Below are 22,532 nucleotides of genomic sequence, written 5' to 3'. Positions count from 1 at the left end.
TAGGACAGACAGGCAGATCATTTCAAACACGTTACAAAGAACACATCACAGCAATAACAAAATTACAAAACACCTCCACATATGCAGAACACATCACAAATGCTAACCACACCAACAGAGACATCAACACAGACATGGAAATACTACACATCCAACCAAAAAGCCAGAAACTAAACACACTAGAACAATATGAAATATAGACACACAAAAACACACCCCAACGAAATTCTCAACACACAACTCAATTTCAAAACACACACACTCTTTGACTCTACACTATACCACAGGAACACACCTCACAGGAAACAGAACAAGTGGCGCCAAGACCAACAACGACCAGTTCTGAAGATGACCCATAAATAGGTCGAAACATGTAAACGAGGTACGTTGAAATTTAACACAGGAAAGTCTTACCATACATATTCCTAAAAAAAATATTTCCAAAATGAAAAATTGTTACGTTCTTCACCATTGCTCAGATTTAAAAGTCAATATGTTGTTAATTATGGAATGTAAGTTCTCCACAAAAAAAATTCAAAACAGAATTTCAATTATAGTCAATGTGTTGTTTTGTTAATTATGGAATGTAAATTGTCCACAAAAAATTTCAAAATAGAATTTTAATTATAGTCAATGTGTTTTGTTAATTATGGAATGTAAATTCTCCACAAAAATTTCAAAACAGAATTTCAATTATAGTCAATGTGTTGTTTTGTTAATTATGGAATGTAAATTCTCCACAAAAAAGTTCAAAACAGAATTTCAATTATAGTCCCGCGAAGGGCATTTCGAATTTATGCAGGATTTAGTTTTATAAAATTAGAGAAAAATAATATTGAAGGAATTAGTGTATGAAATTTGTTGAAATTTCGTACAAATGTCAGTCCCAATGTCGCTTAAGCTCAGGTAATCCCAATTAACCGAGAATGTAGCTGTTATCTAAGATTATAAGCTAAAAACAAGAATGAAAAAATTATTGATGTTGGTGAATACGACCGTTAAGGCGAAAAACTTAAGAGATGTTACTAAACTCATTGATACATTACGAATTACTACATCCACTTAACCGAGCTACTGCAATTCAGCCAGCCGGAGAATGTCTAGAGTCGAGATTAAAACACATGGAAGTTCTGTCTCCCTGCCTCGAAAATCCTTTAAGAGAGACCTATGCTTTTGATGTTAGTGTCAGAGGAATTTGGCAAGAGTTCACGCATATAATGCAGATCATTACGTCATGGAATATTACAAATCATAGCAACATCTCACATAAAGGTGATAAGAAGAAAACTGCGCGAAATTAAGTTATGAACGTGTGTTCCACACGTGAATAGACAGGGTTGTGTTGTGCATTGGAGGGCATTAAGCCGAGAATTGACTGTACTTCCGAGAGACTAAAGCAAAATGCTGTCTGACACTACACAGCCTGAAGGCAGCAGCGAAGCTTCGCCATTGGATCCAATTATGAACAAGTCCTGGTACGCACAATGCAGCACAGTTCCGCTAAACGCCACTAATTTGTTCTTGATTACACCAACAGCGTTTAAGCAAATGCAATTTGATATTAGAAACAATTTAATATCTGTGTTACGTATATGACATACAATATATTCCTCATGAAGTCCTTTTACTCTATCTATCTATCTATCTATCTATCTATCTATCTATCTATCTATCTATCTATCTATCTATCTATCTATCTATCTATCTATCTATCTATCTATCTATCTATCTATCTATCTATCTATCTATCTATCTATCTATCTATCCATCTATCCATCCATCCATCCATCCATCCATCCATCCATCCATCCATCCATCCATCCATCCATCCATCCATCCATCCATCCATCCATCCATCCATCCATCCATCCATCCATCCATCCATCCATCCATCCATCCATCCATCCATCCATCCATCTATCTATCTATCTATCTATCTATCTATCTATCTATCTACCTACCTGTCTGTCTGTCTGTCTGTCTATCTACCTGTTTATCTGTTTATCTGTCTGTCTGTCTGTCTGTCTGTCTGTCTACCTGTCTACCTGCCTGTCTGTCTGTCTGAAAGAACTTCTTTTTTGGCGCTAGGGGAACTTCAGTTAAGTTAACCAAATCCATTCTGCTTTCTCTTAAATTTTCTAATGAGGACATTAACAAAATTTGTCTAATGGTATCGAGAAATTCATTATCCATTTTACACAATCACTTGTATAACACTACATAATATTTTTTTTTGTTTAATTTCATTACACTTCATTGTACTTTCATCTCATGTTTCTCCGAAATCAAATTGTTCTTTATTTTTAAATTTATCATTGTGCCGTATTTTCTCTGAAAAACATATTGTATTTTATTTTTAATTTAACCTCTGTTTTGTATTCTGGATCCTAGTGGTCAGCCGTAGATGTCGGCCTGAAGCCCCAAATTGTGGAATTAGTAATAGTGGGTAGAAAACGATGATAATGATAATGGAGATACTTTCAATATTTGAGTGGAGTGGGTGTGGCTGAAGGACGGGCAAGGGTTAATTTTGAGTAAGCACTAGCCCTTCGACACCGCCTGCTGGAGTCGCCTGTGCTTTGAATAGCCCCAGTAGTTCAAAATGCTTTTTAAATAAAGAATTACTAATACTCTGTCAGTAACTGCCATCGCAGAAATTGCAGTAACCTCATCATAAAACAAACGGATTTTCATATACCAACGGAAATGGGAATTTTGAAGTTGGTTAAGTACTTTTCCGCTATATTTGAATGTTATTTGTGTGGATTAACGGCCGTGATTCATTTATTGCATACCCGATAATAAAAAAAAGTATTAGGCCTACCAATATAACTGAAATGGATGTTATTAGATTTTGGATTATGCATTTCAATTTTAAATGGCTATAAAATATATATAGACAACCAATATGTAGGCCTATTACAATGCATCAAAATTGTATCTAATGAAACAATACTTTCTATCCACTTTTGTTTAATGAAGAAACTGGAAATGTTATTGTGACTACATTTGACGATTACATTTTTATTTTCATTGGTACATTTTTATTACTTATTTACTTACTGGCTTTTAAGGAACCCGGAGGTTCATTACCGCCCTCACATAAGCCCGCCATTGGTCCCTATCCTGAGCAAGATTAATCCAGTCTTTATCATCATATCCCACCTCCGTCAAATCCATTTTAATATTATCTTCCCATCTACGTTTCGGTCTCCCCTAAGGTCTTTTTCCCTCCGGCCTCCCAACTAACACTCTGTATGCATTTCTGGATTCGCCCATACGTACTACATGCCCTGCCCATCTCAAACGACTGGATTTAATCTTTTTAATCATGTCAGGTGAGGAATACAATGCGTGCAGTTCTGTGTTGTGTAACTTTCTCCATTCTCCTGTAACTTCATCCCTCTTAGCCCCAGATATTTTCCTAAGCACCTTATTCTCAAACACCCTTAACTATGTTTCTCTCTCAAAGTGAGAGTCCAAGTTTCACAACCATAAAGAACAACCGGAAATATAACTGTTTTATAAATTCTGACTTTCAGATTTTTTTGACAGCATACTGGATGATAAAAGCTTCTCAATCGAATAATAACAGGCATTTCCCATATTTATTCTGTGTTTAATTTCCTCCCGAGTATCATTTATATTTGTTACTGTTGCTCCAAGATATTTGAATTTTTCCACCTCTCCAAAGGATAAATTTCCAATGTTTATTATTTCCATTTCGTACCATATTCTCATCACGAGACGATACATTTTTAATGTTTAATGTTATTGTGACTACATTTGACGATTATATTTTTATTTTCATTGGTACATTTTTATTATTTTACGTAATAAAAGAAAATAATTAGCACTGCCGGTAAAACAACAATGAGAGATTTTTCAGGATGAATTGTGATAACTTAAACTCTTCTTCTGAATGAAGAAAAAAAAAGTCGTCTTCGATGTTTTCCATTCCCCTCTACATCGTAAGTTGTACAGCGACAGGAAATAGTTCCACATACGATAGTGAACAAATGATAAGTACATTTGAGTCCATAAATATACCAATACAATTTGAATTTACAAATAGAATCTTCGTACTAACATCAAAGCCTGGCGCCACGGTAGTCTAGTGGTCAGAGCGCGAGCGCTGGAATTATAATCCTGTGTTCGAACTCCGGCGTACTCTCAGATGTATGACTTATGTTGGTTTTCTCCGGGAGCTCCGGTTCCCCTGTGGCATCCCAACAAATCTCCATCATCTCATCTCGTCCCGTCCCGTCCCATCTCGTCTCGTCGCGTCTCGTCTCGTCCCGTCGCGTCTCATCTCGTCCCGTCCCGTCTTATCTCGTCCCGTCTCATCTCGTCCCGTCCCGTCTCATCTCGTCCCGTCTCATCTCGTCCCGTCGCGTCTCATCTCGTCCCGTCCCGTCTCGTCCCGTCCCGTCTCGGCTCGTCCCGTCCCGTCTCATCTCTTCTCGTCTCGTCCCGTCTCGTCCCGTCTCGTCTCGTCCAGTCCCGTCTCGTCCCGTCTCATCTCGTCTCGTCCCGTCTCATCTCGTCTCGTCCCGTCTCATCTCGTCTCATCTCGTCCCGTCGCGTCTCATCTCGTCTCGTCCCGTCGCGTCTCATCTCGTCCCGTCTCGTCCCGCCGCGTCAAATCTCGTCCCGTCGCGTCTCGTTCCGTCCCGTCTCGTCTCGTCCCGTCGCGTCTCGTCTCGTCCCATCCCGTCTCGTCCCGTCGCGTCTCGTCCCGTCCCGTCCCGTCTCGTCCCGTCCCGTCTCGTCCCGTCCCGTCCCGTCTCGTCCCGTCCCGTCGCGTCTCGTCCCGTCTCATCCCGTCTCGTCCCGTCGTGTCTCATCTCGTCTCGTCCCGTCGCGTCTCATCTCGTCTCGTCGCGTCTCATCTCGTCCCGTCTCGTCCCGTCCCGTCTCGTCTTGTCCCGTCGCATCTCGTCTCGTCCCGTCCCGTCTCATCTCGTCCCGTCCCATCCCGTCCCGTCGCGTCTCGTCCCGTCGCGTCTCGTCCCGTCCCATCTCGTCCCGTCCCGTCCCGTCGCGTCTCGTCCCGTCTCATCCCGTCTCGTCCCGTCGTGTCTCATCTCGTCTCGTCCCGTCGCGTCTCATCTCGTCTCGTCGCGTCTCATCTCGTCCCGTCTCGTCCCGTCTCGTCTCGTCCCGTCCCGTCCCGTCTTGTCCCATCCCGTCCCGTCCCGTCTCGTCTCGTATCATCTCTTCGTAGGTGTAGCACTAGAAATTACAGTTCTTTTTGTGTTAGGAATTTCCTCGATACAATTATTCTGCTAGTAGTCCAATTAGCGCTTACAATTCATCAGGTTGCAAAACCACCCAGTTTTCCTTTGCTTTAGTTCTACTTTTCCACTACTTTTCAATCGTTCAAGAATGAAAGCAAACAGTAAACAGTGGAATTCCGATAACAAGAATAAAATAGTCCGAACTATATTGTATGCCGATGATCAAGTGTTACTATCAGATTCTGAAGACAACGTACAAATAACAGCGTACCAACTATTTAAGATCGCTAGCAAATATGATATGAAAATCTCTTCATCAAAATCCAAAACAATGGCAATGTGTGGAAAAAATATACAACGGGTGAAAATTGAAATTGATGGCAAAATTATAGAACAAGTGTCTGACTTTTCATATTTAGGAAGTGTAGCCTATTTGCAGAACATAAGAGTGATATTGATATTAAATTACAAAAATATAATAAATTGAACGGTATAAGACAAAGACATTTTAGTAAACAGATGATGGCAGACACTAAATAAAGATTACATAACATTACATCAAAATCTGCTCTCAAATACAGAACTTTTTTCGACTGTAAAACGAATGCCAGGTGTCCCAAAACGAATTCTTGGACGCATCTCACTGAAATGCCATCATTTTCTCATCAATTTCATCGACGCTAAATGAAGCAAATTGTTCAATTCAGTGAATTCGGAACTTTATACCGGGAGGTTAAACCTACAGAAAAAGGAACAATAATTCAAATCTTACCAACAAAAACAACAACAACATAGGCAGTCCATGTGAAAAGGGAACACAGAAAAATTGGGCCAATTAAAGTTATAGAGCTTTCATTCGTTTATACAGGGTGAAAGGGAATCTATTACATTAATTCACAGAGGTAATAGATCAAGTCAATGCGAAAAGTTTTGTCAAATACGTTTTTTGATAGTCCAATATTCACCATCATCTCATTACATAGACATATTCACGTCATGACGCATGTCTTCATCCGCTTGCAGGAGGGGGCATCCTTTCCGAAACCGTCTCTGGGTTCCAAGCCTTCCGCTATATCTCTGTCAGGATTCATTCCTTAAGAGCACTTCCGAGGGCGCTTCGACACCTTAGCAGGGCTGTCGGAATGGATCCTGTGCTTCTTGGTCACCTTGGCGGCATGAACTTAAGGCGGGGGAGCTATAGGGCTCCGTTGGGTGAGCGGATGAGGGGTCTCATGCGGCCAGTGGGCTGGTACATCTCATTATCATTCATCCCATAATTCGGGGTGCACAACAGACCACTGTCGAGCCGACGTGCTGAAAGATCGTCCCTACCTAATTCGCTCCTAGCCACTCAATACCATTACTACTGCTATTGGGTGTTGTAGATGGCTTGTGTTCATGTAACTGATTTTAGACTTTGGTTAATGTTTATGATATTTGTGATTGAGGCGGTGATGAATCGCGGTATGTAAATTTCCAATCCGGCATTTCCCTTCGTGACTGAGGAAAACCATGAAAACCCCCGGTTAGATTAGTCGGCCACGGGGTTTGAACAGGGTCTAAGCCACAGTCGCATTTTTCGAATTTTGCTACTCAACTTCTATGCTTAACTGGGGGAGGTGTGACTACATAAATTCTTGTAACAAAGACAGCAGAGCAGGTTTAGCGTGGCTAAGATTGGGGGCATAGAAGGGTAATACGAAGAAGGGGAGCGTCTTTGTCCGCTTTGCAAAGAAAAGGATTCCTATAAGTATATTTTATTACTGTGTGTCGAATTGGAACAAGTGCGGAGAAAATATTTACCACCCTCGATGCTAAGTCAGAGTAGGAGTTCGCTTGCATGTCTTGACCTCATGGGGAATAGAGAATGGGAACAAAAGACTGGATTGTTCCTCTTGAAGGCGAGGAAGATTAGAACTTCAGCTGTTGAAGTTTGTGACACGAACTGAGGACGGGATAATAGTATCCACCCAACTGTACACTTTTATGTCGTTTAGATTAGGATATATTATATAATGTGTTTTATTGTGTCATTTCCATTTTTAATATGTGTGTTCTTTTAGAGAGTAGTTGGATGTAATTATAGGTGGGGGGAGAACCTACAAAGGAGAACTTGTTTTGGGTACAAAGCACGTATGGTCAGAAGACCCGTGCATTGGATTTTAGACAAAATTATGATAATATAAAATTTGTATGTATAATATTAGTCAATAAATCCATCTATCTATCTACTCGACATCTAAAAATGCAACACACTTTGAATGTAAATGTGCAAAAATGCGACAACCACATTGGACTTCAGAAACGAAGATGGTTATGGAGAAAATTAAATCAGAGATGTGTTTGAACTGATAAGTATATCCAGAGTGTGATAAGATGTATTAAAAGTAATAAAACTCCAAGAAACAAATTATATAACTTTTTGTTACTGCATACCTTATTAATTTTATCTTTCTGCACAATTATTCATAATATTGCACAAACATTTTGCAGTTTGCACAAACTTAATTTTTCATTTGTGCATTTTTGTGACAATTATTTATTTTCTAGCTTAAACCCTGGTTGGAACCCGGGACCTCCCAAATGCGAGTCTCAAACGCTATCGTCTAACTAAGCCAACTCGCTCGGTGACCACCAATTAAACACAACACGGAGGCCGTTTAATCAGAGACGTCGCTCTTTATATCAGCATATGAGGTGAAATAGTTTCTTCACTTGCGGTTTTCCCATTAAATACAAGATACGGTTTCCAGCTCGCTCGTCCGTAAACTTCAGAGACGCTTTGGGCCTTCTTTCATCTTGTGTGAGATTTCTGAGGTCACTTTGTAGCTCAAATGAACGTAACTTGGCGCTAGACAGTATTACTACTACTACTACTCCCCATATTTACCTCTGTACGGCCACCGTACACAGTCCATATTGACCTAACATGTTAAATGCAGCGAGCTCACTTATCCTCTCCATGGTGCGGAAGCAGGAGGTTGCGGGAAAAGCTAATGGTTACGTTTTGAGAATTCGCCACGAGTTCAATGCTATCGAATGGTCTTGCGGCTATTTTGAAGGATGGAGAACAACAAGATTGACGACTTTACCTCAGTCTACTTCTTTATTTCATGAGGGATCACAGAGCCAAATGAATATATATTTCGAGGAAATGTAAAGAATAATGTCACGAAGTTAACACATATTTTCTTCGTCTCCGTGGTCTGTTGGTGAGCATGCTGGCTTCCAGATCAGGAGGTCCCGGATTCGATTCCCGGGCTAGGCTCTCGGTGAATTTTTCTTGAAGAAGAGGAATTCCCTGGGTGTCTAGAGTCTGAATGTGAGTGTAATTGTGAGTGTGCGGGGTTAATATAAATTAACCAATCATCACAATATAAAAATACGTCAGGACTGTCGCTGTTCAGTAACCTGAACACGCGTTTCAGCGTCACATTGTTGACAAGTAACTCCATCTGTTAGCACAACCGTAAAGCATCTAATAGATGCTATAGAGTTACTAACAACGAAAAAAAAAAAAAAAGTGTTTCGCAACAATTAAGTTTACGTTGTAAATTACGTTGCTGTTCAGAGTTGACCTGTTATCCAAAAGAAGTAAATAAATTAAGGGTACACGGGAAAAACGATCAAGGTCCATCAAAAATCGAAATTGAGTTAATAATGCTATCTTATAGTGGAAAAGAAGTACTATCATGTGGTCTAGCTAGTAATAAGAAATCATCGTTCTTGACATTCCACTACGTCAATTTCTATTAAATACACACATAACAAAGTATTAAGTGCTTAAACTTTAAATTCGTTTTTCTCGAAACTTTCTAAAATGGACCTTGATCGTTATTCCCGTGTATCCTTCAAACTCAATAATAATAATAATAATAATAATAATAATAATAATAATAATAATAATAATAGTTATTATAAATGGCTTCTAAAAACGCGGAGGTTCACTGCCGTCCTCACATAAGCCCGCCATCGGTTTATATCCTGAGCAAGATTAATCCAGTCCCTACCATTATATCCCACTTCCCTCAAATTCATTTTAATATTATTCTTACATCTACGTATCGGTCTCCCCAAAGGTCTTTTTTCCTCAAGTCTTCCAACTAACACTCTATATGCATTTATGGATTTGCCCATACGTGTTACATGCCCTGTTCATCTGAAACGTCTGGATTTTATGTTCCTAATTATGTCAGGTGAAGAATAAGATGCGTTCAGTTCTGCTGTAGCTATCTTCATTCTCCTGTAACTTCATCCCTCTTAGCCCCAAATATTTTCCTAAGAACCCTATTCTTGAACACCCTTAATCTCTGTTCCTCTCGCAAAATGAGAGTCCAAGTTGACAATCATATAGAATAACCGGTAATGTAGCTGTTTTGTATATTCTAACTTTCAGTTTTTTTAAAAGGAGACTGGATGACAAAACCTTCTCAACCGGGGTAATAGCAGACATTTCCCATATTTATTGTGCGCTTAATTTCCTCTCGAGTGTCATTTATAATAATAATAATAATAATAATAATAATAATAATAATAATAATAGTAATAATAATAATACTAATAATAATAACAATAATAATAATAATAATAATAATGATTATGATAAAACCATCACTATTTCGTTTACTTCTATTTTGTATGTATGCATTTATTCACACTGCAATGGGTATATACCCGGTGGCAGTGGTAACTAATTACACTCAATAAAGACAATAATAAACACAATTAATAAAAAATACAATTAATAATACTAATAATTAATAATAACAATAATTAATAATAATAACAGGGAACATCCTAAATTAAATGAAGCACGATCAGTTAAAATAACATTTAAAGTAAATCTAATTTGTACCTTAAACCTATGTTTGAACTAAAACCCACGAGTATGATATGTTCATAACTGCACAAGTACCTTTCAACACTACACTCATTTCGTTTTTAAAAGTTCGCCGTTTTAGAAGAGTTTCAGATTAAAAAAAGGAATCCTAAAAAGATTTGGTAGCCTACATGAACGCCAAGTATAGGAAAATAGAGCTTTGAACGTCTTCCGTTACAAGGGACTAAGTAAAATAACACAGTAGCTATTGACATGCACTCGTTACATCAAAGATAAAAAGGATATAGAATTTCTAAGTTCCAGAGATACTTTTCACCAAACTAAACAGCATCTATGAAGTAAAGAGAGAGACATTATGTAGCAGATTTTTCATGGTCGAAACATTACAGCTAATCTGTTTACATTTTAATGTGTTTTAATCTTCCTTTGTAAATTCTAGCTGGTTCTTATGAAGGAACCCGATCCACAAAAAAACACCATCACGAGGTGTACATGACAGATTCAGATGATTTATATTTTCGACGATCCATCAGATCAACCTTAGAGCATGAACATGAAAAATTACGTTCTATAGATTGGGTGATAACTTGATAACTACGCCAAAGTTTATCTGATTGGCTCTTATTCTTTCTGCTCATCTCGCCATTTGAATTATGTCATAGCATAGGCTATGTTAGTTTGAGTGCCAAATTTTATGTTGAGTGTTATCATCACCATCATCATCATCATCACCATCACCATAATCATAATCATCAATCCCTCATTTCTTAGGTGTTCTTGAATCCTCTTTCTCTTTTTGTCATGTGTTAAATAATTTTTTTGTTCCGTATTCTTTTAATATGTTTTCAATTCGGTCTGTAATTACAACGAATTGCAAAATTGGTTGCATTCCTACTTATAAAATTTGAAAATTGCGTTTACGAGAATTTATATGTCAGACTCTTTGATTAGATTCTACAGTAATCCAGTCCTTGCTTTCATATATAAAGGATTCAGAGTTAATGTGAATCAAGTTTATGAAACCTCAATTCGTTAAAAGGGGATTTGTATATTATACCGAAATTCTTCAGTGTTTTTGAACTGCTGAAAAGTGACGACAAACGTTGAAAGAAGAGAATTTTGTTCCTTATTGCGTTGAAATAAAAGTTATTTCAGATATAGTTAGTTTAAATGTAGTTCTGTTTATAAGTATGCATAAGGATGTAATTATTTGACTTATTTGAACTGTTGTATCAGTGAAGCGAGGTGAGTCAGTGAAGTTATGGTTTTACAGTGCAGTGAACAGTTCCGATCAGTGATAATTTATAGCGTCAATGAAATGTGTTCTATAGTGTCAGTGAAATGTGTTACAGAGTGTCAGTGAAATGTGTGCTAAAGTGTCAGTGAAATGCGTCATAGTGCCACTACAGGGAATGAGATGAGAGTAAAGTGAAAGACTATTGAAACTTATGTAGGGCCTATACATAATTATGTAGGTTGTATTGTAAAATTAGGTATTTTATTTTATGTTTTATTATTATTGTGTTAAATTGTATTGTGTATTATTATTGTATTGTGTGTAAAATTGTATATGTGTTGTAAAATTGTATTGTGTATTGTAAATTTTATTGTGTATTGGTTATCATTTTATTGTGTATTGTTAATATTGTATATATCACTGCCACCGGGTGCTTGCCCACTTGCAGTGTAAATAAATACATACATAATTGTTACTGTGCTTCTGATGGGAGGTACTGGATCATTGTACCTACAGCCCCGATTTGGTCACAGTATTAATTTTGTATCTCTCACCAAAGTGAGGAATACATGGATTGTAAATAGACTTCTTTTCATCGTTAACGTTATTGGCTTGTTGATCATCCTCCTCAAAACGGACAGTGGGGTCAAGAATGAGGCTTCTTTGATTTCGACGATCGATGGCTATAATGTCTACTCTTCTGGTTGACCCATTCTCAACCGAGCAGTGCACTTCTTCATAAACCTCCCACTTTGCCTTCCGAAGAGTGGTTGCGATGGAGATTCTCACTTTATGGTGGCGATTGTTCCTCAGTAGTTCTCCTTTAGAGCAATAACCCAAAACATGCCCAAGGGTTTCTACTTCGCTGCATCCAGTTTTGATCTTGGAAGGAACGACCTGGCACAGATCGTACTGCTGCGATGTTTGTGGACATCTTTATGGCATTGGTCCACTCTGAGGATGATATCCCTTTTCTATTACTAATCCAATAGGTCTTTCACTGCAAACCCAACATTCTCCAATCTTCACTATTTCCCCCCTTTTTCTTAGTCTCCGCATAAGATTCATATATCATAATATCTGTAATCTGATATCTTCTCCTGCCCGAACTTTTTTCTCGTTCACCATTCCTTTCAGTGCGTCCTCCCTTAGGCAGTTTATTCTCAGTCAATGACCAGACAGTTTCTTTTTCTCTCCTTGATCAATTTCAGCATTTTTCTTTTAGCATCCCCTCTTCCTAGCACAGCTACATTTAGCGAACAATATCGTTTCAAAACACAGCCAAAAAGAACAATTTCAGAATAAAACCTCTCCACAGCCAGACGTCCGCCAAAAGTTCAAATAAATTTCTAAAATGGTTATATTACAGACTTTATAATGATTATTCTACAATGCTACAATGCTTCACCATTTCCATTTTACTAGTTTGCAAATTCGACGAAATTGTCAATCTTTAAACTTTTTTTTTATTGGGTTATTTTACGACGCTGTATCAACATCTAGGTTATTTAGCGTCTGAATGATATGAAGGTGATAATGCCGGTGAAATGAATCCGGGGTCCAGCACCGAAAGTTACCCAGCATTTGCTCGTATTGGGTTGAGGGAAAACCCCGGAAAAAACCTCAACCAGGTAACTTGCCCCGACCTGGATTCGAACCCGGGCCACCTGGTTTCGCGGCCAGACGCGCTGACCGTTACTCCACAGGTGTGGACTCTTTAAACTTTCTTTATAAAATTATTAATAAGTTGGACTGTGTTAGTTTATTTTATTATATAACATTATATGCACCTGAGCTTAAAACGAAATTTCGAAATTTATTTTACATGCCAAGGACAAATACTGAATCCCACAAAAATTCCCCAGTTTTCCAAATGTTACAGTTATACAATAAATTACATCCTCATCCTAACGTTGATATTTTCAATATGATTTTCTTTGGATACAGAATTATTTGTTATATTTTACAGAATACAGGGTGCTCTAAAATTCCCCTTACAAACTTCTAGGACTTGTTAGGGGGACTGAGTAGATAATATTTTGAATTGGAACCCGTGTCCGGAAACGTACCGTTTCCGTGCTACAGCCGTTTGAAAGCAAGCACTGCCTGAACGTACGTCACGTGTCTCAACAAGTAATAGCTTCGCGATTCGTCCGCCTGCAGCGTTACATGATGAGGGGTGCTTACGTCAGATCCTCCATAGCCTCCACGATCACCGGATTTGACTCCATTGGACTTTATCCTCTGGGGTCGTATGAAGAGTTTTGTTTATGAGACTCCTGTAGAGACAGCAGAAGATCTAGTAGCACGAGTTGTGGTCGCTGCAGGAGAGATTGCAGATACACCAGGTGTGATAGAGCGCGTTTACCAAAACATCATTCGTAGGTACAATGCGTGCAACGAAGTTGGTGGTCGCCACATCGAACCGCATTTGCAGTGGATTTGAATGTTAACCATCATTTGAAAAGGACAAAAACTGTTTAAGTTGAACTGTAAACAAAAGTGTTTGTGACAAATGATTCAGTTTCCATTTTGTTTCTTTGGTTATTAATGAGTTGAATTGTAAAACAAGTGATGTACTGGGTCACGCCTCATAATAAAATAAATTACTTGTAAAAGTGGTCGCATTAAAAACATGTTTTCAAACGGCTGTAGCACGGAAACGGTACGTTTCCGGACATGGGTTCCAATTCAAAATATTATCTACTCAGTCCCCTTAACAAGTCCTAGAAGTTTGTAAGGGGAATTTTAGAGCACCTTGTATTGTTGTTATTTGCTGAGGAAGACGTTATTCATTTCTTAAGGCTCGATAAATACTTAATATAATCGCCCGCCATTTTGGCTCTTTCGTTGGCGTTCGCAGAAAGGACACGAAGACGTTATTTGCCGCTCAATTATTTGCTGAATTACAGTGCGTTTGATTTATTATCATAGGAGTTGCGTCATGATAATGTTTAAAGGTGTGGCAAATAGATTCCTCGTATGGTAGCTCGGCGACGAAAGAATAAAAATGGCGAACGATACTACCTACCTAGACTTTATAGAGCCTTCATTTCCTAAGTCGTAAGCAAAGAGGAAGAGTCACGCCGGGAATAACAGTGTCGCGACTATAGTTAATTTGAAGCTACTTTCATACCTTATTTCAATTTCTCTTTTTTTCTTTCTCTTATTTCTATTTTGTTTCAGTTTTTAATAAGTGTATCTTTCCTTTTCCTTGTTTATGTTTTATAAATTAATTTGTTAGTCGTGAACATTGTAATTGGGCTTTGCCTGTTATGTTCAACAACAAATGAATAAATGAAAAAATAAATAAATAAAATATTTTGTTGAAATCTCTCAGCGGAATAATTGAAATAGGACTACATCTTGATTCTTGTTGAATGTAGACAGTAAAAGAATCCACTCTATTTCCCTCAGAATCGTTCCACAAAGTCAATTCAAAATAATTTTACTTAGTGCATTATCTGAACCGAAGAGTTATATCCTCATACACAAAGAGAAAATTGATTTTCCTTGAAAGCATGTTAAACATTGTAATATAATTAAAAACGATTCTTTATCGTAAAAGGGCTATGAGCCTGTTAAATTCACTGAGATTATGTAATCTGAGAAGGTACAAGGCTTCGCATTTTCCTGATTAGAAATTCTGTTAGCGAGAGAGCAGTTGGCATATGCAATCAACCGGGGAGGAGTTACAAAGTAAATAAACACTGTGTGGTGTGAGTTGTTTTCAACTTCTGCCAGCGTAGACTGTGGGATAGAACTTTCTGCGTGAGTTTATTAACTGCGAATTTGTACAGCAGTTCTCAAGTCGACAAATAACAGGAAAATAAAACGAATGTAACCAAGTGCAACAACCAAAGTCACTGAAACATTAATAAAATAATATATTTCACAGTACTCAGACCCAAACATATTTGCAAGTTTAGTTACACTATGAAAACCCTGAGTGACAAAAAGAACATAGCCCCCAAAGTTTAATAGAAGAGAGGGAAGGAGATATGAGCTTTAAAATATAAATTCAAAGAGCATTTACTTACTTACATACTTACTTACTTGCTTACTTACGTACTTACTTACTCACTTGCGTACTTACTTACGCACTTACGTACGTACTTACTTACGTACGTACTTACTTACGTACTTACGTGCTTACTTACTTACGTACTTACTTACTTACGTACTTACTTACTTAGTACTTACTTACGCACTTACTTACGTGCTTACTTACTTACGTACTTACTTACGCACGTACTTACTTACTTACTTTTACTTACTTACTTATGGCTTTTAAGGAACCCGGAGGTTCATTGCTGCCCTCACATAAGCCCGCCATCGATCCCTGTCCTGTGCAAGATTAATCCAGTCTCTATCATCATATCCCACCTCCCTCAAATCCATTTTAATATTATTCTCCTATCTACGTCTCGGCCTCCCCAAAGGTCTTTTTCCCTCCGGCCTCTCAACTAACAGTCTATATGCATTTCTGGATTCGCCCATACGTGCTACATGCCCTGCCCATCTCAAATGTCTGGATTTAATGCTTCTAATTATGTCAGGTGAAGAATACAATGGGTGCTGTTCTGTGTTGTGTAACTTTCTCTATTCTCCTGCAACTTCATCCCTCTTTGCCCGAAATATTTTCCTAAGAATCCTATTCTTAAACACCCTTAATCTCTGTTCCTCTCTCAAAGTGAGAGTCCAAGTTTCACAACCATACAGAACAACCGGTAATATAACTGTTTTATACATTCTAACTTTCAGATTTTTTGACGGCTGACTGGATGACAAACGCTTCTCAACCGAATAATAAGACATTTCCCATATTTATTCTGCGTTTAATTTCCTCCTGAGTGTCATTTATATTACTCTAAGATATTGAATGTTTCTACTCTTCAAAGGATAAATTTCCATTTTTTTATATTTTCATTTCGTACAAAGTTCTGGTCACGAGAAATAATCATATACTTTGTCTTTTCGATATTTATTTCCAAACCTATCTCTTTACACGAAAACCTCTGACGTCGCCGGGAATCGAACTCGTGTTGGCTAGTCTGGAGATAGACACGCTACCACAGAGCTAACTCGGCGGACCTCGAAAACATATGTAAAATACCTCATTTTCTATTTAAGTGTTATTTCTTTCAATTAAAGTAGGCCTATAATATACTTACAAATGACTTTTAAAGAACTCGGAGGTTCATTGTCGCCCTCACATAACCCCGCCATCGGTCACTATCCTGAGCAAGATTAATCCAGTCCCTACCGTCATATCCCACCACCTTCAAATTAATTTTAATATGATCCTTCCATCTACGTCTCAGCCTCCCCAAAGGTATTTTTCCCTCCGGCGTAGGCCTATGATCTATTGCGCCATTTAGCTCAATCGGCGTTATGATTTTTGGGTGAGTTCACTAAACGTCCTCGAACATCATCAACATAATCTTGACTCATTGAAGGTCTGTGTTTTCCACTCTCGCTGAGGAGCGAGCCAGCTTCCTTGTCAAATAAAATTGTTGGCCTGGTTGGAAGTTCCAGTGTTGCTAAGTCAAGAAAACAGAAAAGTGTATCGAATATTAAAATAATAAAATACTCCTTCCTTAACAGAAACAAAACAAAGCTAGCTCACCTTCTAAATTATGTGTTCAAATTGGTAGCCCTCAGCTGCTTTACAATGTGTCACTCGATCATAGAAACCATTTAAGGAATGATTTAACCAGGCTTTAGGAATATCTTGCACCACTTTCATTTTTATTTAGCAACACTGAATTTGTACAGAAGTATCAAGTGTGGGTTAAATCGGAAGTAGAAAAAACTCGGTAATACCATTATTGAGTTCTTAGTATATGGTTATCCTCACATACCAAGTTTAATGTCACTGAACCGTATGCTTCAAAAGTTATTTAGGTGGTGCGGGACTTTTAACTAAGCCTGTATTTATATAGGTTAGATTCTCCCAGAGCTACTGAGATCATTAAACTAAATTTCAACTTTATACTAGCTTCCAGACTGAAATTATAACTCTTTAAAATTGTAAGTTCTGTGTTCTGTATAATGCACTCTTATTCTCGATAAGTTTACTAAAATTCACAAATTTTACATAGGCTACATAATATCCACTAACAAAAATGGGAGAAAGTGTTTAAAATATTTGAAATATTAATTGTAATGTGTTTACTTGTCTCTCAGTATGTATGTAATTTCTAAAAGTTGGTTTTATTGTTTGCATTGTAGGCTTATATATCAGAGTAGATCAATAAATAAAATAACGCAGTACTTTCACTGTTAATTTGAGTTAATATTTGTGAATATCAATTGCGTTTTATGTTTGTATTGCTGATGGTACATTTTTAACCCCAGATAGATTACGGTCTGTTACAAAATATTTAATCATTTGATTGATATGTGTTTAATGGATCTGTATTCAATGTTTTAAAGTGAACATTTACGGTTTTATTTTTAAATGGAGTTATAGCAATTTCCTGTGACTTCAACATTAATCTTGCCATTGACGATGGTCTAGCACAGTGTTTCTCAACCTAAAGTAAAACTTAAAACCCTGATGGCCCACCAAAATACTTACACAATCGCATGCAACCCATTAAGTGTACCCGTGGCTAAGTAGGTTTTTGACCAATGGGAAATTTGTGTCACGTACATTAGGTTTACTGTTGTATTTATCTCACATTAAAATTCAAACAATACAACATACAACGTTTGAGATTACTCATCGTTATGAAGTCTCGCGAACGCTGCGACCGCTACACATAGCAAGCGATTTTCAACCGTCGTCGGAACAAAAATTAATAATTTTACTAATTTAATTATTCAGAGGTTTTTTTTTTAGATAAAGTCATAAAACTTGGGAGCTGGATTAGGAATAAAATTTTCTTTAATACGAATGAAATTCGCAGGAATTTAATTTGTTGCATTCGAATATAAACCTATTTATTTTTTCTAATTAGGTGTTTTATGAGCATGCCTTAATATTATTCGGATTAGTCTTTAAGGTATTATGTTTTATTTAACGACGCTTGCAACTGCAGAGGTTATATCGGCGTCGTTGGATGTGCCGGAATTTTGTCCCGCAGGAGTTCTTTTACTGACGCGAGCCTGTCGCATTTAAGCATAGAAGGCCAGCGCTATATCAACTCGCCAACCAGGTCAACAGTCTTTAATATATTAAAATATGGTTATTCATGTTTACAATGGCGTCTATTTAGTTTCGATGACACTTCATATAGGATGTCTAGAATATTTTAAATGATGGATAACATGTACCTGCCACCCATTTTTCAGTCATCCGTATGACTAAAATGATAATGATATAGCAGTCATAGTTGGCAGTTTAATTGTTTTCATAATAACATTATTATATTAAGGGGACACTCAACTTAAAAATTGGAGATAAAGTGTCATAGAAATAAAAAATTAAATTTCTACACTAATTTACGTGACAGAACTAAATCAATACGCAGAATTCTTCCCCTATTCATTGAGAAGACACAGTCAAATGCACAAAGCCAAAAAATAAAAACTGATAATTAAAAGTGATATTTCAATTAATTATTGATTAAAAATTGAAATATTTTTTTTATTTTGAAAGCCTATTGGATCTAATGAGCTGAGATTTTGCATGTTGCTTTCCATGTGTATATTAAACTTTTTCTCCAAATTTGAAAAAGATTGGTCAAATAGGAAAAAGTTCCAAAATATAGTTGAGTGTCCCCTTAAAATCCCAAAAAAATTCATGACATCGCTGGCATATTCTTAAAATTTTGTATGGAATGACCCCCTTTTATATTGTACCGGTATGTTTTAATTTTCTTACAGGACCTATACGCAGCTACAAATCCACCCTACTCCGATGACAAGGATCGCCAGAGGGGTTACAATGAAGTTCTGGACACAAAACCATCTATAAACCACCTGTCATCCAACTCTTGGAGCAAGGAGTGTCCTCCATCTGCACTGCAAGCCATGGGCAACCGCCTGCTGGATTGGTTTTCTGTGGTCATGGCTGAAGCTAAGCGCCGGCGCACACACAACAAAGGAAAAGGTATTTCTTTTGTTCCCATTGCTTAAGCAGTGGTCATGGATGAATATATAATAGGATGCGAAACTTAGTGACTTTCCCGTAACACATACTAGAGGCGCTGTTGTAGAAATTGATCTTGTTGCCACCTGTTGGGAGGAGGGGCGTTATTACATCTAGCAGCGCACCAAGTAGCGAAAAGAGTAACTAATTACTCCATGCATTTAGCAGCGCACTCGGGAACCATTGGTCAGGCTAACGCACTTCATACAGACAGGATTCTTATCTCAACAACATACCGTTGCTACATTTTTAGATATAGAGCAGGCATTCGATACTATCTGGCATGATGGACTTCTGTATAAGTTACAAAAACTCTCAATCCCTGATGTATACATTCACCTAATAGCAAACTTTCTGGAAGGAAGAACATTTCAAGTTCGTTATCACAAACAAACTTCCACCTCCAAACCAATTCATGCAGGAGTACCTCAAGGTTCCATATTAAGTCCAATTCTATATTCAGCTTACGTTCAAGATATCCCTTCGCACTCAAAATGCCAACATGCTCTCTATGCAGATGATACAGTCATATATACGAAGCACTTTAACATTCAGTATGCCTGCAAACATATGCAAGAAGCTCTAGGTAAAATCACACAATGGTCAATGAGATGGCGGCTTAAAATAAATAACACCAAATCAGAGGTAGTCATATTCACAAGACGTTTCCCCCGTATAAACGAGCCACTTTATATCCAAAATCAAGCCGTCCTCTTTAGTTCATCAGCAAAATATATTGGAGTCCTCCTTGACAAGAGACTAACGTTCAGACACCATATTCATTCCGTGAGAAATAGAGCCTTTCAACGATTCATGTTCCTATATCCCATCTTCAAGAGCTCAATACCAATAAAAACCAAATTACAACTGTACATATCCGTCATCAGATCACTCATGTAACCATGTGAAGCATGGTCTCACGCCCACCCCCGCCATCTTCGAAGACTCGACGGTATCCAACGCGCAGTATGCAGAACCATCACTGGAGCAGATTACCACATCCGGAATACCCAACTGTACAGTGACCTCAACATCAGTTTATTTAGTGACTACGTTCGAACATTACGGAAAAATTATCTGGAAAAACTACATTCTCACATCAACCCTCTCATGCAAGAATTAACTCAGTGATCACCCTCCACCTGCTACACTCAGCTCACCTATCTCCATCACTGATGAAGATAAAAGGAAGAAGAAAACGTCAGTGTCACATTAATCATATTTCTCCATACGACTGCAAAAGGCAAAGGTCCATAAGAGACCTGGAACTTATTTAAACAGGCATACAGTGCCACCAATTAAAAAAATAGCAGCGCACCTTGTGACGAAAATATTAAACTGTGCAGAAAGTATTCCCTCCCACCCTCATCGATATTCAAAACTAACCCAATTTAATATAAAACATTTACATTTTTATTCCTCACAGCATCTTCTACTGAAAATTCTTACCGGAGCCAACAGGAAGATAAAAGAGACGATCTATTTTACACTACCCAATTAAAATATAACCAGACAGAGACAAAAAAATAAAGCAAAAGGTTAGATAATTGGAATTGTATTCTTTGGGTATTTATTGTACAGCGCAATGGAAAAGTCTGCAAGAACTACTTAAATAGTTCAATTTATTATATATCTATTACTTTACAATACATTCAACAACACTATTTTTACAACGTCCATAAGGATCACTGTTTAACATACACTGCTTATACATACGTAGTATCACTTTATGTTCACTTATTAAAAAGTTTGTCTGCCATCTTGACTCTTCGAGCAATATCTCGAACGGATAAATAGAGAACTCTGGGTAATGTACCCAACACGTAGTTCTAATGTTCACCACCTACGACGTTGGGCGCTGATCATCTTATTTCAGCCCTCCGCCGCCAGATGGTGCTGACCGCAGTTTCGCATCCTATTATATATTTGAGCAGCTTAATATCAAAGACGGACATCTGACCTCAATCGAAATTTAGATAGCTGTGGTTTTTTATACAATTTTTCATGCTCTTTCCAGTTATAGTGAAACCATATGCAAACTCTAACATTACATTTATAAAATAAATTGTGTTAAATATTACAAAGAACACTGTGCATTAAAAAATTGCCTCTAGATCAAACTATGGAGACGACAGATGTCCGTCTTTGATATTAAACTACTCATTTATCCATGCAGTGGTTCTCAATCTTCTAGTGTCTCGACCTCTGAAATGTTTTACATAATTGAATTCATTTGTCTTGAAAGGGCATCATCAGTCACTAATATTTGCATCCTATGAAAATTAAGAAAATTCATAAAAAATAAATCATTAATACATATTATTACAAATTCTCCTTAAAATATCACGTACAGTCTTGGGAACAATTGATGGCTCACAGAAAGGAGACACTGCGCATGATCAAAGGACGAACGACCAGGTTGAGGTAATAACAGTCTAGTATATACAGTCACGAAGCTCAATACGTAGGGAATATGCATCCATAGATAGTTGCTAATCACAAGAATCGCTACTATTGCCTCATCACAGACAATGCGAAATAGTACCTGCACAGTCTATTCTACTAAAATTATAGCATATAACCTATTAACCTGTTGTATCCTATAGGATATTTTGTGAATTTAAGGGTTAAAAGTACATTTTCAGAATCCTTGGATAGGAAGAACAGGTCCAATTGCTTGGTATGTCCCCCAGATATGACTCCAGTTGATTTTTATGTTGCGATCATATTAAATCAATTGTTTATGAAACACCCATCTACACAGCAGAAGGATTAGTTGCTAGAAATTCTTGCTTTTGACAATCTTCGTAACCGACCACAGATATTTCGAAGGATTCGTCGTTCAATTATACGGCGTTATACTTTATGTGTCAACAATGGAGATCGCAATTTTGAACAGTTCCTATAGTTTGTCAATACCATTTTCTTAATATCTGGCATTAGATAAAAAAAAAGTTACTGTGTAACCATAGAAAGTAAATAAAGTAACTTTCGAAGTTGAGATTCTTTCATTCTTTCCTTCACACTACTGTCACTAGAAAACGAAGCATTTCTGGACATTACTTTATTAAGAAAAAATGTTTAATTTCATGCCCTCTATCACATCAGAAAATTAGG

General features: G+C 37.5%; 1 protein-coding gene across 2 annotated transcripts in view; it reads left to right on the top strand.

The window, feature by feature from the left end:
- Window positions 1-22,532, top strand: part of Cow (Proteoglycan Cow) — a 1,076,490-nt gene that overhangs the window by 1,034,365 nt on the left and 19,593 nt on the right. For both annotated transcript variants that reach the window (XM_069844415.1, XM_069844416.1), the window contains exon 7: window positions 19,151-19,376. In XM_069844415.1, the coding sequence (XP_069700516.1) occupies window positions 19,151-19,376 (226 nt within the window). The remainder of the gene's footprint in view (window positions 1-19,150; window positions 19,377-22,532) is intronic.

This window comes from Periplaneta americana, chromosome 13 (genome assembly GCF_040183065.1).
Source record: "Periplaneta americana isolate PAMFEO1 chromosome 13, P.americana_PAMFEO1_priV1, whole genome shotgun sequence".
NCBI lineage: Eukaryota > Metazoa > Arthropoda > Insecta > Blattodea > Blattidae > Periplaneta > Periplaneta americana.
This window is presented reverse-complemented; position numbering and strand designations above follow the sequence as displayed.